This window comes from Hesperophylax consimilis, chromosome 6 (assembly GCF_061612785.1).
Source record: "Hesperophylax consimilis isolate HC1 chromosome 6, BYU_Hcon_1.0, whole genome shotgun sequence".
Lineage (NCBI taxonomy): Eukaryota > Metazoa > Arthropoda > Insecta > Trichoptera > Limnephilidae > Hesperophylax > Hesperophylax consimilis.
In genome coordinates, this window is record NC_142841.1 from 27,221,175 (window position 1) to 27,245,883 (window position 24,709).

The 24,709-nt window shown below is 34.2% G+C and overlaps 1 protein-coding gene across 3 annotated transcripts in view; it reads left to right on the forward strand.

Moving 5' to 3' along the window:
- The window catches only part of Fas1 (fasciclin 1 Fas1 domain-containing), a 537,972-nt gene that overhangs the window by 494,861 nt on the left and 18,402 nt on the right, over positions 1-24,709 (forward strand). For all 3 annotated transcript variants that reach the window (XM_089632514.1, XM_089632516.1, XM_089632517.1), the window contains exons 2-5: positions 12,981-13,119; positions 17,566-17,747; positions 19,768-19,901; positions 21,597-21,693. In XM_089632514.1, the coding sequence (XP_089488640.1) occupies positions 12,981-13,119; positions 17,566-17,747; positions 19,768-19,901; positions 21,597-21,693 (552 nt within the window). The remainder of the gene's footprint in view (positions 1-12,980; positions 13,120-17,565; positions 17,748-19,767; positions 19,902-21,596; positions 21,694-24,709) is intronic.

Sequence of the window (24,709 nt, forward strand, 5' to 3'; positions counted from 1 at the left end):
AAGTGAATGTTTTATGAGGACGGTGGAACAAGTGTTCATATAATTACTGATATTATCGCGTTTCGTCATCATATTCGTTAGGAAAAGAACACGTGTTCTCGATATATTCTGAATGACTAATATTTACTTTTTTAACGGATAATTTTTCTGTATGTATTTGAGCCAAGCTCTATTTCAACGCATCCAACTGAGTTTTCAACAAATGCGATTATTTAACAAAAAATTCTAAGTAAATATTAATAATTTTTTTAATTGGAGTTTGCCCCCTACTAAATCTACTATTTTCTTTTAAATATCGCTCGGTTGTGTCTCTAACGCCTTTATGTTACTGTTACATGTTTTACTAATATTGTTTTATATTCAGTTTATCAGTTTACTGTTATTTCATGCTTTAAATTTTTTTTGTATAATTTTCGATAGCTCACTAGATATATTCTGTTTTTAAAATGCATGTAAAAGTCCGGCTGGGCGTAAAACAAAATACAATAAAATATGAATTTCCTTCCCATCGAACGAAATCGCTTTGCACAAGTTAATTAATTTATTGCAAAAAAACAAATTATTTTCTATATACCTGTGTAGTTAATTAATGAAAATATATTCGTTTTCGGTGGTAAACTCGCCGACAGGCCTGGGGCAAAAGCGGAAAAAATTATTATGAGGGGTGGTTTATTTGTTGTCTTGTTTACGAAACACAGGATGAATCCGCCCATGGCTATTTAATACAGTATGGTAATTTTTAGTCGGTTTGGTTTTTTTTGTTTAGTTTGTGGTATTTCATATTGATTTTTTTATAATATTTAATAATTTATTACTTAATTAAAGATCTACCTATATAATCCAAATATCTACAGTTTTAATTAATTCTTTGTTTTAGTTTTCAAATATTAATATTATCTATCTATAACAAGTATAACAACAGATATAACTAACTATGATGGTACTGCCACGCTACGCTATACGCATCAAACCTGTTTTAGGCTTGGCCTGTATCACCATATCGCTCGCCATACAATCCAATACCAGATAGATAATGTGTTGCCGTGAAAATGAATGACCAATTAGAGAGCTTCCGTGGTCAGGCGCCTGTCAGCTATCAAGGTGACAGATCCCATATAAATAAGTGATATTACGCGGCAGCTCCTCAATTGATCTGACCCTCTCTCCTGCCATAGATATTCGTGTGACACTACAATATATAATCTGTATAGGCCACGCCCAAAAACGCTTGATGCGTAAAGCATAATCTGACACGGGCTTAACCGTTTGGGTGCCAATCGTCGATTTTCGTCCATTCGTGTTTTAACGAAGATTGCCGATCGTCGATTTCCGTCGATTGCGTCAGTCGTGTTCTGATTTGCGCGTACGTCTGTACCTAAAATTCTATTTTTTTCGAAACGCCTGGACTTCGGGATCCTCCTCCGCGTGATTCTTAACCAATATTCTTTAATAAAACACCGAAAAAATCATCGAAATCCTTGAAAATTCAAAGAATTTATGGGGTTTTAAAAAAATATATAGTTTCATAAAAATAATGTTTTTTTGGTGGCATTTTACAAGCAACTGTATGAATTTTTTTCGCACTTAAACGGTTAAAGTCAATATCTATAATATCAAATAAAATCTGTGTACCGGAGCGGAAAATAACTCTCAAGTGGAGGACTCTGGCGTACTGAAATTTTTCCAGATTTTTCAGGATTTTTTTCAGGAATTTATGTTTCAAGGCTATTTTCAAAAGAAAACGTCAATATTTTTATTTTTATATATTATTTCAATCGTTGTAGGTTCTTGTATTTAACTATCTACAAACGTCTTTCAATAGGTTTCATTTTTTCAATAGGTACAAAAGTAGTTACTCAAATAAATAAACTGTACGGGTTGACACACTTTTCTTTGCGTGCATCTGAAAGATGGACTACCAAAGGAATTAATTATTCATTCAATCCATTTATATGCATCCACATTCTCAGCAGTAGCGTCGCTATTAATTATACATAACATTCTAATTTGAAGTCAAGCCCCTGAACATTAACTAAATAAAACTCGAAAGAAAAAGCACAAGATAATTTAAATAAATATACAATTAGTAATTTATTCCGCATTCATTGCCGAACTTCTCAATGTAACTTTTCGAGTAGGCAACTTTTGGCATAATATTTTATTATTAGTATTCCTGTAAATGGGTACGTATGTAAATTCCTTTACCCGCAAGTTAACAATAAAAGAGTATTCGGTTTTTCTATCGAATAAGTTCCAACCCCCGTTGGAGAGGTTGACAGTTGACACTGAGTGGCAGATGATGCGAAAGGTTAGACTCAGAAATATTCTAATACAGGCTTAAATGGCCCTTCATCAAGACTGACAGCATCTAGATCAGGTGGCATACATCTGAGATGCTGTGGATTATGGATTTGTTAAGGATGTTAAACAGCGGAGATGTTACACAACTCAGTTTTAAAAGAACTTGATGAAAGTACTTAGATAATACAAGAATATAGTATGTAAAATAGTAATATTAAATATAAGGTTTCACAAAAATACTTGCAATCCTGTGTCATGCTCTAACTGTACAGAATATGGCGAATAAAGTTAAATACTTTGGTATCATAATAGACAGCCAACTCAAATGGACAGATCACATACAAAAGCTCGTAAATAAACTTAGGTATTTAACTTATATTTTTAAACGTTTAAATTACATAGTCGACATTAAAAGAATGAAATTGGTGTATCATGCTGTGGTGCAATCATCAGTACCTTATGGAATAAAAGGATGGGGTGCGTGTATAATACGCATGTTAAGCCACTAGAAACAACGCAAAAAATAATAATAAAGATATTTTTGCATAAAGATATGAACTACCCCTCCCTGCAATTATTCCAAGAAGCTTAATGGTTTGAGATAAGAAAAATTTACTGTTTATAATGTTAAAAATATATATTTGCTCGAAATACTCTTTTTACAAAAAATGAAAACCGATTTAGTAATAGGTTAATTAATGTTTTAAAGTTCCACTGTGTAAAACCAGACTTGCGCAAAGACGTGCGTATTTTATAACACCAAAAATGTAACTCCTCTTACAAAAAATATAAAAATGTAATAAAGTCCTGGATAAATATAAATGTAGATTCTAAACTACGTAGATGTAAAACAACGTAGTTTTAAAACAACTTAGATTTAGAACAACGTAAATGTAAAACAACGTAGATTTAAAACAACTTAGATGTAAAATAACATAGATGTAAGTCAACGTAGATGTAAAACAACGTTGGTAATATATAAAACAACGTGAATGTAAAACAAATTGGATGTTAATCACTGCCTTCATGTGCTATCACAAATATGAAACAAATAATTACAGGGGAAAAATGCAGAAATAATGTGTAGAATAATAATACACGAAATAATTTAAAAAATGTATATTTAGAGATTAAGAAAAGGCTTAATTATTGAGTTTGTTCGTGACTAATATTATAAACTTTAGTTTTTTAGTATTAAAAATATAAGAACGCCAATAATTTGATAATAAATCCTAATGATATAAATCAAATTTTCAAAGTGTATCAGTCCCAATTTTACTTTTGTCAATCAATAAAAAAACAATCGTTGTCTAGTTTACCGTTGGGATTTTTTAAAGAAACCCAAATCCACGCTCTTTTGCGTCACAAAGGTGAGAGGTTAGACTCAAAAGCTCATAATATCGACTGAAAGTTCTTTAAATAGACCGTTATTCATAATTTGAAAACTTCCGTTAGCCTCGAACTGACAGCTCCATTTTTCAATTAATTAATCGATTGTCATTCTTAGCAGTAGCACAGGTTATTATGTCAGATACTAAATATTATCAAAAACAAACGAAAGTTAAAATAACTACCGCAGACCCAAGAAAAATCACAGTATATTATAGTCCATAACAAATCAGTTTCAATTTTGAAAATGACAATCAACATAAATTTGTGTTAAAAATGAAATTTAATAAGTAGTTACTTTATCGCTTGTCTGAATTAGTTACAATTTTAAAATGAAAATTAAATTCAAAGCAAATTTGAATTCATTGAACTGAAGTTACGCGGTACCGCACAAAACCGAAGTTAGTATTTTTGAAAATATTAAAATATTTTTTGCATAATTTGCAACAATTATTTCGTCATTTTTAGTGCAAATAATTCGATGTCTAATATTTACATTTATTGATGTTTTATTCCGGGTTACAGGAACAGTTTTTATTATACGTGCACAATTGAAAATACAGAAGTAAATCTGCCATTCGGATCTTATCATTGCTATACAACGTAGGGTGGTATAAAGGCTTTTCATTCGCCTCTAACCTGAGATTCTAAAACGAATTACACACAAGAAGAGTACACGCTGCACGTATTGCACATGTCGACTGCCTTGAGCTATGTTATGGTGCCTGGAGCAGTTTTAAATTTTGGCTTCGATATGTGTTTTTAAAAAGCAATCATAATTCTTAGTTTTACAGAGTTCTCCTTTTTAAAATATTTATTCAAATTTAAATTTATGAAAATTTTAAGGAATATAAAATACTATATGTTCTGTAAACAGCAGACATCGTGTCTAAAAAAGTATGTTTTATTTTTTCTCTTATTTGTTAAATTTAAACCAAAATTTTCTCTGAATTCATAAAACTTTTAAGTATAATATCTTTACAAATTATTATAAACCATAAATATTCGACGTAACCTTTTTTTTAAATAGAAAATTATACAATTTGTCCAAAGAAAAGTCACCATCTTGATGACGATTATTTTTTCAAACTTCCTTCAGGCCGGTAGGTACCAGAATATTGATTATTCCGATTCCAAGCAACGACGATTTTGTGAACTCTGGCGGGATAAAAAGGTATTATCCAACACTCCACCATCTTGAACCGGAACCTGAACGTAACAAACCAAAAAAAATTACGAGTAAAATCAATGATATTGTAGTATTGCTTATCACTGAATGTAAAGGTTACTTTAGATAACTTACCTGTCTTTTAGTTCTCGTGTGACTTTCAAATACATACTTAAACTATAAGGTTATATTGTTGCGATGCAACTTTTTTTTTTAAATCGGTACGATCTTAGACTAAATTCACAGAAAAATTTGTAAAATATATTTTAGATTGTTTCTACAAAATTACTTCCGCAGTAACTCCATACTAACAATAATATTCTGAGTTTTTGTGGAGAGGTCAGTGGTGGTTTTCTCTAAAGAGCATTTGTGCAGTGAACTTCCATACAAAAGGCACGAAAAGAAGGCAAATTTGTACTTAATTTGTACAACATTCCTGTTCTGGCAGAAAACATTCACTTTAATATAAAATATGAAAGTTAAAATTTTTGGCCAAACCGCGGAAAATAAGACGTCCCCATAGACATATGAATATTAGTAGACCTGCCCTAAGTGATTAAAAGCGTATTATCCCCACTCCCCATACCGGTTCCATTGGAGCCGGCTGTGCTCGCGTATGGCCTCAAGTGAAATTTGAAAACGTGACGTCATCATTCTTGTGCGAACTATGGTCGAGGCATCATCGGTTCATTTTACGAAATAACACGGCAAAATGTTGACTTGTACTATGAAAACTTGTAAAAATAGATGTGAAAAAGAGAATAAACCCAATTGTCGTATTACATTCCATATATAAGCATTATTTTACTTTATTTTAAGCATATTCACATCGTATAATATGAATCAGTTGTTACTATCACATCGAGAAACGTCTGGACGCGAAACACAAAGCTGGTTGGTTGCTGGGAAGTAAATTATGAACATTTATAAAAGTGTCTTAACTAAATACTTAAACGAAATATTCGACTCTGAAAATAGAACCGAATTTTTTTGCCGAATTTGGACTTCGCAAATTTGTTCATAACGTGGCGAGTAATTTGCGCTCCCATGTAAAAATGTCTATTCATTCAAAAGCAGATTTTACTTTTAAGAAGTAAATGGTGATATTATAATGCGAGATGCCTATTTACTGTCAGATTGATTTATTGACGAATCACAGTCAGCTTCACTCCCTTCGTTCTTCAACAGTTGATTTTACCCCTCGCCATTATCTTCTCGTCTATTAATTCCTATGTCTGTGGACGTCCCCATTGATTGAAGTGAAATTGTGTCGCTCAATCATATCTATATAAATAAAAATGTAAATATTCGTTTGTTCAAAATCTAAAATCTCCGAAAGTTCTTCATCGATCGGCTTAAAATTTTGACACAACATCGCATTTGAATACGCGTGTGTTTTAATATACCTATATTAGGTATATAGATATCACCTGTGGCAAGCAAAAACACGCTTTTTTGAAAAACAGCGCCATCTTTAGCGTCAAAGCAAAACGCGCTATCATTTCTCTATCTGCTAAATAGACATAATAATTCGACCGCAATAACACGGGGGGAGTTGTCGGTTAGGTACTCGTAAATTTCAACATACCACTATTAAATTATACGTAAAAGAAAAGAAACGTTGAAATAAGTAAACAAGTCTTCGTTATAGAATATTTAAAAAATTAAATTCCAGCAAAACGGCAAGTTATCAAGTTATATTTGAAAATATTCAGTAACAGATTGGCCCAATCCTCAGAGACAATGGAGTGGCTCCTTTTGTATCGTTCCAACAATGGTTTGGGTAATACGAGCAATCTCACTGAATAGACGCTTTTATTCCGGCATCTATTTTCTGCTAACCCCTGCCCCTGCTGGGATCGATAATCCGAAGGCTCTATTGAAGGCTTTGATTATGTAACTGTGCAGATGATACCAGAGTGAAAGCCTAAAGAAGTAATACTTCATTATTTCAAAAAACGTCGAAGAGATAATAATAACTATGGTACCTAATATGAAGGTAAAACTTTTCATTGACATGGTTGTATTTGATGACCTCCATGGCCCAGCGATGGAGATCATATTCAGTCAATCCAGAGGTCACGGGTTCGAATCCCGGAGTGCGTAAATATATTTTTGTATGTGTTTACGTAGAAAGCAATCACTCTGTGGGTTGAAACAATTTTACTGTATACTAAATGAAACCTCATTTTTTAATATCGTTTTTAATAAACTTGCCATCCTGATAAAGCTTGACTAAATCAAAACCAGTAGTTATTGCTTCATTTCACATTTTTTATTTGTTTTTTAAAAAAGTATAATTTAATATATACAGGGTGTTAAGGGACGTACTTGACTTTCTTTTACCAGTGATTCCTGACATTGTTTGGAATAAAAAATGTAAACGAAATTGTTTTCTTTAAAAAAAACATAGAAAATTGGACAGCTATGTTCGATGTGATGAGTTCGACAGTTACTTGGCTGAGTGACCAGTGACGAATATCAAAGAATTTTTTTTAAAATTATTTGAAAAGAAAATTTAAAAGTTTGAAAGAAAGACGTCAAAAAAGTTACTGGAGACCAAAATTTCTTTAACATTCAGGATTCACTTGTAAGTAAGTCTAGTACGTCCCTTAACATCCTGTATATATATATATATCCATTTAATCTTTGATTGAATATGTCATATATATATATATATGACATATTCAATCAAAGATTAAATGGAAAAATAATATCGTATGCTGCTGACACTGTCATAATAATTGAAGGTACTGATTGGAATAATGTTAATAACTTAGCAAATACTGATATTAATATACTGAAAAATTGGTTCGACAAAAACCTCCTCTCATTAAATACTGAAAAAACAAAATGTATCCCATTCTCTATCAACAAATTTAAATCAATACCAGAATTAAAAATTATAATACATCAACTTAAATGTAACAGAACTAATTGCAATCAAGAATGTTCTATACTTAGTCTAACTTCTGAAATTAAATATCTTGGTATATATATAGATCAACATTTTAAATGGAAAATACAAATTTGTGAACTTGTCAAAAGAATTAGAAAATGTATTTATATATTTATAAGACTTAGAAATATTCTTAGACTAGAAAACCTAAAAAGAGTGTACTATGCAATTGTACAATCTATATTACAATATGGTATTATTGGCTGGGGAGGAACTTATAACAATATATTAAATCCACTTAAAATAGTTCAAAGATTGATAATTAAAGTAATATTGAAAAAACCATCCAAATTTTCTACTGAGATTCTCTTGTCAATATTCAATGTACCCACAATAGACAATATATATAAAAAATATTCAATTCTACAAATTTATAAAGAAATACAGTTAAATAACTTACAATTCAATTCATCAGCAAGATATCAAAAAACTATCAAAATCCCAAAACTTAATACAAAGCACACACAAATACCTATCTCTATCTAGGTATAACATATTTTAACATCCTTCCATTATATCTAAAAAATATTGAAGATATTCAGGAATTTAAAATAAAATTAAAAAATTACCTAAAACTACTATAAAAGTCCATATCTTACTCTTATTATTATTTCCTTCAAATCATGAAACTGTATTATTGATAAATCTTGCCTATTTCTTACTTATCCCTTTGGTTTTGCAAATATATTATTTACTTACTTACATGATTCCATATAATTGAGCTGGGATTCACTCACCAAACACAAGAGCCTCGTCTCTTTATGGTGAGGAAAAGCTATTATTATTTACCTTGATAACACTGTATAATATGTATAATTGTATATTTATTGTAAAAAAATATATATTGTAAAAAAATTGTAAAATATTAAATAAATAAATAAATAAAAATATATATATACAGGGTGTTTATATATATATTTTATATTTACATATATACGGACCACAATAAATGTAGCGGGATATATATATGTATATCTATATAATAGATATGTATAATTGTATTAGTGTTGCCCTGGTGAAAATCCACCTTTCAGAAGCGAAACCTTGCTTAAAATGGCTTTAGCCGTGGTAAGTGACCAGATCTGAATAGCCAGGTACTTCCCCAACTCCCTTTACCACATTCCCAATCTTTTCAAAAATTCTTGAAACTTTGAAATTCAACTCATACAAATTCATTTTGAAATGATGAGAAATTTTGATCAGAGGTCTAGGAAAAAAAAATTGGGCATACCATCACTAAATGACGTCATGCTCATCGACTGCGAATGAGGTCATTCACACACGGATCGGCTCGTGACGGACAAATGGACAGCGGACCTATGGACCGGGCCGATCTGTCCGTCGGTCGTAGGAATACTCGGTGAATCCGTATTAGAATTCTGCGCATAAGCCATCAGCAGTAATGCGACGTTCCCCCTAGAACTATGCTGCAGATAGTATATTATTTTCTAGAGATCATGTTCCACATCTTCCATCTTCCTTTCATCACCAATTGAAGGTTAGTCAGCAGTCATTGATTGGCCCCATCGCCATTTACCACAAAGCAGTGTGCCCAGCGCCGATTCTAAATGCTCACATAAATACAAAGGACTGCTGCGGGGTAATTGTATTAGAAAGTTTTATTGCCGGTTAATGGTTAATAACCGGTATTTTCAGTCTGATTGTCACTCGAAAAGATTTAATTCCTTTACAATATGGATGCTTCTAATATTTTATCACAGAATTTTTAACTGAACATTTTTTTTAAATTTATTATTATATTTATAGTGGCTGAGTTTGCATCGCGTTTGGGTCCACCTAGGCGGCATACGTTCAATTTCTCGGCTCAGCAATTTCCTGAATCACGACACAAGCAACATTTCTGCTTACTATGGTGGTAATAGAATCTTCTATGTGGTGGTATTAGGTCGTGTTAAAACAATACGAAAAGCAGGTAATTATCATTAGAGGCGGGTTTGGGTACCATCGCCCCGGGCATCATTTATTGGATAACCAACATCTCTGCCATAGGTCAACCCAAGTGGTTTGCTACGTTTAGTGAATTAGTAGGGGTGCCCGAGTTCATCGGGTGAGGTGTGGTCAGGATGCGCCTACCCTCTAGCTGCGTGGGGTGCCAGATCAGGAGAGGCTGGTTTTGGGAGACCCTTTGACATCTCCAACTGGTATCTCGACCCATCGAGGGATATATTCATATGTCACTCACTCCCGGAAACACTGATCCCTAGATTCATACCCAACCCTCATACTTTCCCGGAACTTCCTCCCTTTCCTTTCCTTAAAAAACACCCTCCACACAACATCCAAAAAAATCCCCTAGTGGGGTAATATAAAAAATATTTTTAAAAAGTAATTGCTTTTTCTATCGATATTTTTAGCAATATAAATGGTAAAAAGTTCTACGAATTAGCTTTTGAGTACAAACAAATTCGTGTGTGTTTTAAAATTAAAGAGAAACAAATAATTTGGCTTAATAAAGTTTCGTGTTACACAGGCAAATAATTCTATGACCTCAAAGTTTGGGGTCGGCCCGCTTGGCATCTGTGACATACTACGAGTACATACTTCCTACAAACCCATGCTAATCCTACCCTGCGTGTCCCGTTTTTTGGAAAGTTTTGGCGAATACCATCTGTCGGTACTGTTTTATCTGATTTTTTTTTATTTCTACACAAAGGTCCAATATAAACCACCTCTCCTTTGAGGCGTTACAACTTAAGATCATGAAGAATCATCCAAAATTAAAAGGTACTTTAAGCACTTTGTAACCCTTTTCCGACTCTAAAGCCATTATTTACAAGTTATCCGGGTGTAAAGTGTACTGACTTCGGGAGGTGATTCTACGTGATAGCAAAAAAGATCAATTATTTTTTTCTCAATTCCAACATTTTAGGGTAGTTTTCAGTTTAAAATTTGAAATGTGTGTATGAAAAAAAAAATCATTTGTCTTTTTACTTCTACCAGTAGAATCACCTCCCGCAATTAGTGCACTTTTCCCCTGGAGGACTCTAATTTCGTGAATTTATTTTCTTGGTAATAAAGGCCAGTTATTTCACAGAATTTGAACAATTCCTTAAATTTCTTGGTTAGTTTTTGTTAAATTCTGTGAAAGATCTATTCAAGTTCTTTTATTATATAATTTCAGTGAAACAACTGACCCATAATGATATGACATGAATAGAACTTTTAAGATTTTCTTAAATTTGATGAATTGTTCAAATTCTACACAAATAACTGGTCCTTATACTTTCTTTCCGTGATTAGAGATATTCCACTAATTATTTTGGTGAAACAACACTTTTCAACGTTGCTTGAACCCGATCTGAATAGTGAGGTACTTCTCAACCTTCCCGTGCACCACCCCCTTCCCTCCCCACCCTCTTCAGTCTCACAACATACCCCATTGGGGATGTCATAGTCCCACTGATTCCAGGCAGATGGGGATTTTGTTTGGTGTTACCATAAAAAGTATTTATAACTCTTTACAAACTGGAATCACTCACGGAACCAACACGGTGTTATTTTCAATGACGCACCCTGTATAATGTACGTGTACCTACATATAGATTTGTAATAAAACCTTTTTGTTTATTTTGTAGCCAATCCTTTTTAACGGACGTCCGGTTTAGTCGTGAACTTTTACGTTCAAATTAAGTTTAAATTCTCGTTACTCATATTATATTTCAGCATTTTTTTGCGATAGAATGATTCTGACTGCCTCCGTGGTTGAGTGGTTACTACCCTCGATTACAAATTCCGACATCATTACTTAAATAATTTATATTTATCCTCAATTTATTAATTTTAAATAAGCATAGTATTTTTGCGGCACGTTCCAGAGTGGTGGATATCACCCTCACCATCACCCTGGTGAAAGACTACCATTCAAAATCGAAACGTTCCGGCAGGTACGGGAAGGGGGCAGTCTAACGCCACCCCGAGAACCATGTATTGGATAACCAACAAATCTGCCGTAGATCACTCCAAGTTGTTCGCTATTTTTGGTCACTTAGAAGGTTAGGTTTGTTAAGGTCTTGGCGGCGGATGCGTCGGCTCACCATCTGCATGGGGTGCTTAATCGGGTCAGGCCGGTTGAAGGAGTCATTTTGGCCCCTCCAGCCCTCATCGCCGTCTCTCCCGGATACACTGACACCCAGATTTCTACCCACCCCTCATTCCTTTTTCCTTCCCAGAACTTCCTTTCAGTAAAGATCATACCCTGGGGTGATATTATTTTCGTCAGGGCCTCCTGTGTGGAGTTAATGTGGAAAATGCCGTATTTGGTGACCAGATCTGAATAGCCAGCTACTTCCCTATCTTCGTTCCCTCCTCACTACCATCAGCCTCACAACATTCCCCAATTTGGGATGCTGTAGTAGTTATGAAAACTATATATATCTTTATTTGTACATTGATGAATATATCTGTATATGGCTTTTTCAAAACATATACAGGGTGTATCGGCACGTACCCGACAAACTTTAACCAGCTATTCCTTAGCACATTTGGAGTAAAAAATGTTATTGGCACTTTGCTGTCCGGTAGCATTTTTTTTTTCAATTAAAAACAAAAAAAAATAAAATTTCCACACTACATCACTGTCATTGGCATTGCGTTTCGTGTTCAGCAGCTGTTATAAGCAAGTATGTCGAAAAGCGTCTTCGATCTTTCGCACACACTAAATAATAATAGTTTAAAATGAGACGAATGGTGCCGTGCCATTTCGTTGTGATTGTAAAAGCGCGCCAATATAGGTACACACGTACATTATTCAACGGAATTCGAATAAAATATTGCCAGATGGGTTTTCAAACTTTGACAAAGGATAAAACAGTGGTGACATGTGGTGAAAATATGAATAGTAAATTTTTTATTAAAAAAAAACGTTACCGGACAGCAAAGTGCACATAAGATTTTTTACTCCAAATATGCTAAGGAATAGCTGGTTTGTCGGGTACGTGCCGATACACCCTGTATAGCTACTTACGTACTATGAACCAACAATGCAAACATAAGTAAAAAGAGATTTAAATTAGTAGGAAAGTATATAAAAACGACAGCGAAAAAGACAGCAAATAAAAAAGTTTAAAAATGTACTAGCTAAGTGAAGGAAAATATAAATAATATGATTATATTATTGATTAACTTTTTTCTCTTTTTTTCCAGTTCTACGCACTACTGGAGCGCAGTCGCATCGCCAATACCACGCTTCAGTACAGACAGGTGACCCTGTTTGCCCCTACTAATCAGGCCTTCCAGCGACACAAAGGCGTCGTGGATGATTCTCTGGTTTTGTACCATATCAGTAAGTAAAACAATTCTTCACACAAAACACCCCAACATTCTGTCCTCCTGATGGATCGTTGAACTGTAGCATATTACTCTAGAGGCCGTTGTTCCCAACTTTTCGAACGATCAATCTCCGGCTCCGATCAGTCAAGTGATTTGTTCAGTAACGATTTCGCCTGTTTCTAAACATCTTTACTATTGATTATCTTAAGTGGCCCCGCCCACTTTCATAGAAATAAAAAGACATCAAAGTAAAAACATTCAATGTGAAATCGAATTATTTATTGTATTTATTATTAATGCATATATATTTTTTTTTAAATACTGTAATACATAAACCGATATTTTTTTTTTTTTCAACAAACGTATATTATATTTTAATAATATTAGCTTGACTTTATTGCCAATATGACTTGGCGGAGCGAATATTTTTCACCCTGTCGACACTTTTTTATGACTAGTTATTTACTGAGGCAAGTTCAATCCAGCAGTTTGGCTTCCTTAAATTGGTTGATTGCTCAGTAGTCACCTTTCTATTGGAAAGAGTGTGGTTGTGAGTTTGAGCAGTGTTGAGCCAAAATTTTGATTCGAGTGAAATGGACTGCAGTTCCTCATTGTACGAAAAGTGTTATATGTTTGAAATTAACATTATCAAGGGAAACATTTTATAAAATTTGAAACCAACATTAAATTGTTGAAGAAAACCGTACACCGAATTTTCAAAATATTTGTTTTCCGGGGTCATAAATTGTTTCAATTTCACCAAAGATATTAGAAGAACGAGATGTGCTATGAGCAGTTCATACTGTGTGGAATTGTTTTGCCCAGTGTCGCCGGTTTTGTTCACCAATACTACTGCACACCTTCGCTTACGCTAAGGTATCCGCACTAATACAGAGAATAGATTTCTGTGCGTACACTTCCCGATAGTATTCAAAGTACCCTAATTAGGTAGTACTCCGCCTACGGTCCGGCGGCCAACATAGCATATCTCGTTCTTCTAATATCTTTGGATTTCACAGTGATTTAAAAAACATAATATCTCGTATGGATTACGCGGGCGCTTTTCTCTACGCCTGCGGCCGTTTGGGGCCGATTCCCGAATAAAAACTCCACGTGTCTAGAATGCAGATACCTACCGTGACAAAACATAAATGCTGATAACCCAATATCGCTTCCTTCGCTCGATTCCCTCATTTTAAATCGTGTTTTCAATCAGCAAACACAACAATCCTCCTCTTTTCATTTGTACCTACTCGTACCTTATAGCCTACAGCGTACCCCTGGTGATATTATATCAAGTTAACATCAAACGTACCTCCTCAATTGCACTGTGCTCCTGGTAGATAAAAACAATATGCAGTCATTTGTGTCCTTACACTGTCACCACCCGAAATAAGACTCCTTATTAAAAACGCAATCAATCATATTATCGTTAATAACACGTCAAATAAAATTATAAAATTACACGCCCTTATAAAAATTTTCAATATTTTATAAAACCTGGCCATATTTTTTGATATCTGTCCACGAAATCTTCCCTCCTTAGCAAGTATGTCACCAACAATTTTGTATAAATATATTGTTAGAATAACCAATTTCGGTAAGTATACAGACACACGGGACACGATTAAAAGGCTCGTTTTATTTTTTAAATACTTTGTATCGATTATATAACAATGAGAAAAACTATTTAAATGGAAAATAATGCTTTTTAATAGTTATTTCGTAAAACTTATAATTGATTGTTTACTTGGCGGCCATTTTTATTAATTTGAAAGCTTAAATATTAGTTTTTTCTTCTAATTAGATTATTAGGTTCTTAGTTTGGTTTAATCAAAATTGTTAAAGTAAATAAACTAGTCTAAAAATCCAATTTTAATATTATTATATCAAAACATGACGTGAAGAATAGACACTTTTCTGTTAAAAATGGGACTGTAGGCATCTAACGAATGATTTGACAAATTTCATAACAAACTATCAGTAAAGCACGAATATGTTATGAGGAAGTCGGAACACTTGTTCTTCAAAATAATAATAGTTTCGCATCTCGACGATTTAATTTATTCGGACAAGGGCACCTGCGTGAACACGTGTTCAGATATATTCTGAATGACTAATATTTTATTGGGAAATGATCATGCAGTCACATTTTTATGAGTGTCTTAATAAAAAAAGCCTTAGATACTCATTTTTCTCCGTGAATGGATTAAGTTTTCATTTTTGGTTAATATCACTGGATGAAGTTTTCAAATTTGTTTAATATCACTAGATGAAGTTTTCAAATTTGGTTAATATCACTGGATGAAGTTTTCAAATTTGGTTGATATCACTGGATGAAGTTTTCAAATTTGTTTAATATCACTAGATGAAGTTTTCAAATTTGGTTAATATCACTGGATTAAGTTTTCAAATTTGGTTGATATCACTGGATGAAGTTTTCAAATTTGGTTGATATCACTGGATGAAGTTTTCAAATTTGGTTAATATCACTGGATGAAGTTTTCAAATTTGGTTGATATCACTGGATGAAGTTTTCAAATTTGGTTGATATCACTGGATGAAGTTTTCAAATTTGGTTGATATCACTGGATGAAGTTTTCAAATTTGGTTGATATCACTGGATGAAGTTTTACATTTCGTGAAATAATGGCAATAAGATTCATTGAAAAGCACAATTAATTCGCAAATGCACTTTCAAAAAGCCAGTCAAAACAAAGCCGCTCGGCTTCCGGTTTCTGTCGATCGGTCACGCATTTCGGCTCCGGATATTGGCTGTATTTCCGGCCTGGAAGGCATTTAATTCGCTCGGGGTGCAATCGCATCGCATTACCCAGGAACCGGAAGTCATATTCCTCCATCCTCCCCCACCCAGGGGCGGACTGGCGATCAACAAATGAAACAAAAACACTCTGGAAAGCAATTTAATTACACAGGACCATTTACTTCACATCCTTGCACTTGTTAATGGAGAGATTATTTTATTTAACAGAAGATCCCGAGTTCATGTTAAAAAAATAAAAATATTTATTCAACTGTTTTAAAGGCGAAAGGGATTTTTTTTTATTACAATGACACATTTCCTAGCAATATTGCTCTGTTCATTAATTGTTGTCTTTATTTCATTGGATCTAACAAAGGGACTTCGAAACATCATACCATTATTAAAATATTTCCGATATAGGTATTTTTTTTTTGTGAAACCGCACAAGAGTCCCAACTGCTCCCAACCGTCTGGAGCCAGCGAGACTAAGGCATCCCCGATCGGGATATGTTATGAGGCTGAAGGTAGTGGGGAGGGAAAGAGGAAGGTGGGAAAGTACCTGACTATTCATGCCTGGTTGGCCATTTCAAGCCGACCATTCCACTCTGAAACATGCCGCAAATATACTACATATTATTTTTAATTAGTAATTGGTGAAATAACACAAATTAATCAAATAAAATTACTTTCGCGTGCGACCTCCCGCTTGCTAGTCGAAACCTCACCTCTTACGACAACGGAGGCCGTCAAAATATTATTATAGGTTTTTTTATTGAATCTTTTTGTTTTGCTTTTGTAATAGTATAAATAATATAAAAATATTTCGACATAAATTGATATTTTTATGTCGAAGTAACAGAATCGAATCGAATATCTTTAACCCTACAAGTAAATTAAGCCTTGCTCCAAATGACATTAAACATACAATTCTTTCATGTTTATTATTTTGCCTCATCGACGTCTTTCGGGGGTTCATTCCTCCCCTCGCTACAGCCCCCGTCAGTCTTGTGCACCCTTCTATATTATTACTTCACATTTCCACATTACGATTTCATATATAAACGACAGTATTTTTTTAGAATTCTTAATCGATGCGAATTCAATGTATCTGCTCCATTGACTAATATATCAAGGATCTGCTCGAATAAATTTGCGATCGGGCTACCTAATAAGTACCTACTACCAACAAGGTCCTAAGCAACCTTTCTATAGGGAAAAGAGTGGGTACAATACAATCATCGTAGCTTAAAATATATTTTTAAAATTGTGAACCGTTTTGTAATGAATATTGTAAAGTTCATATAACAATTATCAACAAAGTGTTCTGTACCGTTTCACATCATTCCCATTCCAGGGAATGGTAGGTAATGGCAGGGAATAGCAGGGAATGCCAGGGAATGGCAGGAAATGGCAGAGATTGGCAAGGAATAGAAGTGATTGGCAGTGAATGGCAGGGAATGGTAGAGAATGGCAGGGAATAGCAAGGAATGATAGGGAATGGCAGGGTATGGCAACGACTGGCAGGGAATAGCAAGGAATGCCAGAAAATGGCATGAATGGCAAGGAACGCCAAGGAATGGTGCGATTTGTTACGATTGTTTGTAGGTATAATCCGTAATACGAATACGATGTGCATCTAAACTAAAAACTTCTACATTCATTTACTAATCTGCACATTGTTATTTGTCCGTCCAGCAAATTTGGCCGTGACCCTGGACCAGCTGGCCCACTCGCTGAACTCAGAGCTGGAGGGGAACCCCCCCTTGTGGGTTACGAGGAAGCGGTCCACCCACCATGACGACATCTTCATCAACAACGCCAAAGTTCTGGCTCACCGCTCTAACTACATCTCCTCCAACACCGTCAACAAGAAACAGGTATAAAAATATGAATTTTGGTATTTTCTCATAAAATTAATTTGCGAGCAAGTGTCCCATTTGATGTCAACAGAGATGTGCTTTATTTCAAATAAATCCATTTCAAATGGAAATGCAAAATGCAAAATGGGTATTTTCCATTTTGCATTTTAAATGCTTTTCTTAATGCATTTTCCATTTTAAATGCTTTTTTTCAAACATTCTTCCTACTATCTACACTCATCTTTTTTTCATAAGCCCCAAATATCAGTCGGTCCTCAACCTCGCTATGAGAGATAATTTACATTTGTCAAGTTGCTTCCTGGCAATTGAGTGATACCATTACAAAAAATACTGATTCAAATACTGAACATGGGGCCATGACGCTGTAATATTAAATGTTAGATAGCAGTTTCTATGTTTTTACGTTGGCAACTACATGTATAGTCCAAGCGATGACCGTAAAAATCCCATCCCATAGGCTACATGAACCAAATTAGTACTGGGCTTTAACCCCATATAAGATTAGTTAAAAAAACGCATTTATCCAGATTTCGGCCTGGGAGGAGTCCTGGAAAGCGACGACTTCCGGTGTTATTTTTGGGATGAAAATATCTGACGTGCCACATTACCAAAACTAACGGCAAAAGTTGATTGCAAATTTGTTATGAAAAAAAAAATCGTTCGGCCAACTTTTGTGTGGGGAGAAGTACCTAACAAATGACATTGTAGGTATCCTCCAGATGCGGCAAAATATCTCATCGGCCACACGAATAAAATCGATGTCAGAATTTAGATAAAAATTCCCTGTTTACGAATATGTCGTTCGGCCGAAATTCGGCCGAGGAGAACCTTGTGGTCTACGCGATTATTCGAGCGAAAAATACCTTTCTTCTAGCGACATTTTTAAATTACCCGCGTAGACCACAAGGTTCTCCTTAATATAATACGCTTTAATAAATTATTTGATATATAGATTAATATATATTTAATAAATTATTATAAACGCTTGGACTATTAGTCCCGCGCAAATTTTTGTGGTTTCACAATCTGTAGTCGTGGTGTTTTTGGATTTACCATCATGTAATATGTTTGTTCTACATTGATGTCCATTATTAAATCACAAAATTGTTTAAAAATTCTATAATTATTTTAATTGTTTGACCTGAGAAACCATTTTGCATTTTCAATGCATTTTGAAAATAGGTATTTTGCATTTTGCATTTGAAATGCTTTTCTAAAAACCATTTTGCATTTTGCATTTTCAAATGGAAAAGTTTTGACCCATTTCCATTTTGCATTTCAAATGGTTTTGGGTACCCATTTTGCACATCTCTGGATGTCAAATAAGCTATTTTAATGTTCCTGGATGGACGAAGGCACACTTTCAGGTCACTTCTCCTGGATAATAGAGACGAGCGGAGATATGGCATGGAAGCGTGCCGAGTTTACTGTCACGAGGTACGACCAAACTGCACGGTGTATCAAAGCAGTCATGAAACAAAGGAAGGGCGTAGCTAAGCGTCAATGCGATTTGAAGTATGTGTTAATGATTTCGGCCACACTTTTGTACGCTCAATTTCATGCGAATAACTTATAGTCCATCTGCCTTTTTTTCTAATATAAGTATGACTCACTGCGTCCGTAAAAATGGGTAACACTAGCACCAACCTATATAAACTCACGGGATATTATAATTGCAAATTTGTGAAGCTGAAAGTACGCCTGTGCTCCAAATATTGCAATCTGAATCAAACAGACCGCCCGTTTCTGCAAAGTCGAAGGATTTTTTCAGGTATATTGGTGCTAATACACTCAAGGTGGCTGCCCAATTCAACCGTGCGGCGGACTTGCGATTTGTCCAGGTTTAGCAGTTGTGTACTCTTCATTGAGTATGTATTTCTTGTTGTGTTTTCGTAATTTATTGGTACTGAATTTGAAACGCAGATATTTGTTTTTATTTTTATTATCTTTTATATTTTACATGATTTATGGTATGGTACAGAGAATTTATTAATGAAACCATATGCCATTTCCTCAGGTTCTTCACGTGATTGACGATGTTCTGGTGCCTGTTTCTCCATCCTCCACCTCCAGCGACCCGCTCTACAACCCCGACGCCTTTCAGTTCCTGTCGCGCTCTGAGGACTTCGAAATCGGCACCCATCGTGTCAGGTGGGGACCAAATATTATTCATTATTTTATGTGGTAAAAAATATAACACAAAATACTGATTTAACTTGCCATCAACCTAAAATCCGCCCATTCATTATAAACAACTGCTGATAATTATTGATAGAGCGTAGCGAAGTAAATTTGTTTGTACGTTCCGTTTTCCGAAAATCTGCCCTATCTACTTTACTATTCAAGAAAGCCTTACTTTGACTTGGTGCGTTTTTTGGAAACTCTACAGCTTTCATTGTGTTATTCGTGGAAGCCCTACGATTAGATGGCTAACTTTGACTAAGTGGATAACTTAATGATGAGATAGTGACGTTTCTTTGGACAGATTTTATAGTTCCTTTTTTTGAATATGTTTTTTTTTATGTATTATGAGGGGTAAGACTCTTGACTAGCAATCCGAAGGTTGCGGGTTTAAATCCCGGCGTACGCAAGTAATTTTTATTTGATTAATTTGTGTTATTTTACAATTTATTCATTTAAAATAATACGAGTAGGTATATAGTGTTTACTTGCGACAAGTTCCAGAGTATCACTCACAGTATTGCCGTGGTGTAAGTTCACCATTCAGAAACGTTGTTTGAAATGGCTTTAGAGACCAGATCTGAATAGCGAGGTACGCCCCCACCCTCCTCTTCCCCATCTTCTTCCCCTCCCCACTACCTTCAGTCTCACAACATACACTGGTTCCTGACGGTTGGGAGTACCTACTTACAAATCTTATGTTTTCAGAAGATATTTTAGTTTTGATTTATTAAAAAAAAATAAAAACAAAAAAAAAATTAAAAAAACCGGTCGGTGGCCGAGTTGACATCGCGTTTGGGTCCCACCCAGGCGTAGTGTGTTTAATTCCTCGGCTGGCTAAGTCCTCCATCACAACACAAGCAACATTTTAAGCTTACTGTGGTGGAAGTAGGAGATTTTCAAATATTGTCAGGTTATTCGAAACCCGGGAATGTTTGTCTTTCTTTTTAAGAAAAAAAAAATATAAATAAATAAAAAAAATTTGGCGCGAGGTTTTCTGTTCACAGAACTACTAGTAAGAATATTCACAAAAATATTATTTGATCAGCACGCCTCTTTTTCTTAATTTATTAATTTGTTAATGTGTACCTACTCTTATTAATTTGTTCACTCTACACTCTACTTGTTAAATGATTGTAACATAACTCTCAAATAATCAAGCAAAATTATTGTAGACAAATAATAAGCAAATGATTGTAGGCAAATTATAGTGTCTGTGTGTTACATTATTTTATGAGCTAATGTACAGTATACAATCAAATGATAATTACCATCTTTTTTCGTACTATCTTTTGCTTACAATATTTTTGCTTACGATCAAAAGGTCGGTGACCTTTTCTCTCATATATAAATGAAGGGTGATTTCAAAATAATGCTTCAAATCCGAGTTTCTTCATTTGTTTTACTTTCAAATAGTTTTAATTAGTTGGGTACTTTGATCTTCAGTAATAATTTATAAGAATTTGATTAAAAAAAAAAAAAAAAAAAAATCAACTTCAAACTCGATTTACTCGATAACGAAAGCTCAAATAAAAAAAAAATATACTACAAAATCGACTCCAAATGTGATGTAGATTCACCAGTTTCCCGCTTGTACTACGAGTTTCCGGACACCCTGTATAGTAGGAGGATGTTTCACTAAAACATGGTTTATTATACTTCCAGATCGTTCCGGCAAAAGGTTACGCAGATAAAGAAACAAGATATCTTCAAAAGTGAGGGTCGTCACACCTTTTTTATTCCTGTTGATGAAGGATTCAAGGTGATTTTAAAAGTTCCTTTTCGTTTTCTTTTTTCTTTATGTATAAATTTGTAATCCACAGGTTTTGATATTACTCAAAAAAACTTAACTCAATTACTGACATTATTTGTTTATACAATATAACATAAAAATATACATATATTTTAATATTTATAACTTCTCAGATGTATGTACTTACTTATTTATGTATTTTATTTTTGGTTCAACTTCCTTGCTGCTTCTAATAATTTATAAGGTACCTACTGTGATATTTGTATTTTCTCTGCTTGCTAAATAATTTTTTAATACATACATATTATTATTATTCAACATACCATCTAACTACCATAAGATTTTTTAGTCTGTAACATAACTTTACATCCACTTGGTTCACTCTTTAATAATTTAGTATGTATATGCTTCTCATTAAACAGGGTGTAGCAAAACAGACAGTCTAGTTTTGTAGGACTATTAAAAAAACACAAAGTAATTTGCAGAAATGGAGTTCATTTTATTTTATTCAGTACATTGTGCCGTTTTATGCATCAAGTCCTGAATATTACATCAGAAAGATGAAAGCCCCCAGCAGCGATACATTAATGAAAGCGATTTCTGAAGTTTTTGGACGCATTTTGGCGATTTCCTTTCGAATTCGATCCTCAAGTTCTTCCAAGGTGCGAGGTCGATGTTTAAAAACATTTAACACATGTCGAAAATGCTCAAATCAGGTGAGCGTGCGGGCCACCCTTCAGTTTCGTCATTGAAAATCAAGCAGTATGGGCCGTTGCACCTTCCTGTTAAAACCAGATATCTCCTCGATCTGTTTCCTCCGTTAGTTGTTCCAATTGAAGTTCACAAAATTTTCCCAGCATGGAAACATATCGTTGAGCGTTGGTCACGGTTCGTCCATTCTTCTCAAAAAAATAAGGCCCAATCACCCCAAATTTGGAAAAGCACACCATACGGTCACTTTTGGAAAGTGAAGAGGTCTCCCGTGAAGCTGCCTCGTGTTATTTTCAGCCCAGTACCGAAAGTTTTCTTTGTTCACCGCTCCACAGAGATGGACGTGACGAAGTGAAAGCGACGAAAGAACGGCCATTTTCAAGAAACGTGCAGACAGCGAAGCCCCGGTGTTGTCCCAACCAAACCATGGTAACGACTGAGAACGACCCTCCCGACACAATGAGAACCCACATCACACGGGATGTACCGGCCCTTCAAAACTGCAATATCTGTTTTGCTGCACCCTGTACACGAGGTTTCCGCATTTTTTCAGATATAACACCCACATTTCTTGTGTTACAATCTTTCATTACTTTTTTTCAACATATCATGAAATCAAATACGATTTTTTTGAAGCAGATAAAAGACTCTTTCTGATTTTATTTCACAAATGGACATCTACAATTAAAAATATTAAATATTTTGATCCCAAACGTAGCTAAAGTTTTGAAAATCGCTTACCGATGGTTTTTTATTTTTCACTTTATATGAAACTTAAAAACGCAATTAATTAGACAAATGTATTAATTTTTTAATTCGATTTACATAAATAATCATAAAAAAAATTGCACACCTTGACAGAAAAAAAAATATATTAAAAAAAAAAACTGTTTGCCGGTTTTCTGTTTTATAGAATATTTTTCAAATTACACGGGAGCGTCTATGGTAAACTTTTAAATGCAAACAGAAATCTTGGTTTTTTCTCTCATTCTAAATCTGTTTATATTATACGTTTGACCATAATAGAAATTGATATTGAACGAATTTTATGAGGATGTGTCATTTGGTGACAGATATGGCACTACGTGGCCCGAGTAATATAATTTTAGCACTTTTAATCTAATATTAAAAAACCTTGTACTCACAAATTTAAGCTGAAGCAAACTATATTACAGATAGAACTCTCTTCGACCGGATCTGCCCTGAAGAAGGAATTGTCGGGTCTGAAAGAAGTGGTGTATACATGATACATAATGTATCACATTCTAATTTTTCGAAGAAAAGTTCTTCTAACCAATTATTTATCACTTTGTGGTGGCATTATTTATTTTAATGTAAACTAAGTTATTTGTCTTTTTAATAAAATATATTTTTGTTTTATTTTATTTTCATCATAAAAAAAAATCTAAATATTTTTTCCTGCTTTTTTCACTGGCAGTTTATTAATATCACATTATAATCGGAATGGTATCCAGATAATTTTATGTAACGATATTAACTGTGGTCTCAAACTAAAACTGTGTGGTCCACAAACTTAAAAAAAAATTATGAATACATAATATTTTTAATTAACAATTTATTTATATTAGCAAAAATATTTTTGGGTGATAAATATTTGTAGTAGTCAGTATTTGGGTAAATAATATTTTGAGACGATAAGGGCCAGGCAAAATCATTTTGTGGGTCATCAATTTGAGGCCACTCTTATGGTATTCGTACATGGAGATACTTCCAAGCGACAGGAGTTTTGTGCGCGTCGCATATAATGAGTATCCCCCATACTATCTTGCTAGTGTTCTTACACAACGCGATGCGTCGACAACGGGTTTGGCCGCAGTTGCATGCTACTGACAGTGCTGGTAGCACGCTAAGCGAGTTGAATTCGTATCTACTATTCGTTTGACAGAAATGACGTCCGAATATGATTTGAATGTTAAATTTATTCTGGAGGTGGGAAAATATCCATGTTTTTATAACTATACTTTACCATAATTCGTTAGAAAGGATTTAGCGGAGAAGGCGTTGATTGAGGTTTGGAAAGAAAAGTAAATTTCACATCATTCTCATGTAGTTCCTTGGCTGTCACGAGTGACAATTAACATTTATTTAATTTTATGGATAAATGCAAAATATTATTTTAGTTTCGTTTTTTAGTTGCGTAAATATAAAGAACAACAATATTATTGTCTTCATTGGAAGAGTCACTTGACATTGTATTAATTCCACGGCTGCACTTGAAAAAATGATTAAGAGCGGGAGCACACAGAGAGCGGTCAGAGTTCTGCGTTCTAGTGACCGTTGACCGCTCAAGAGT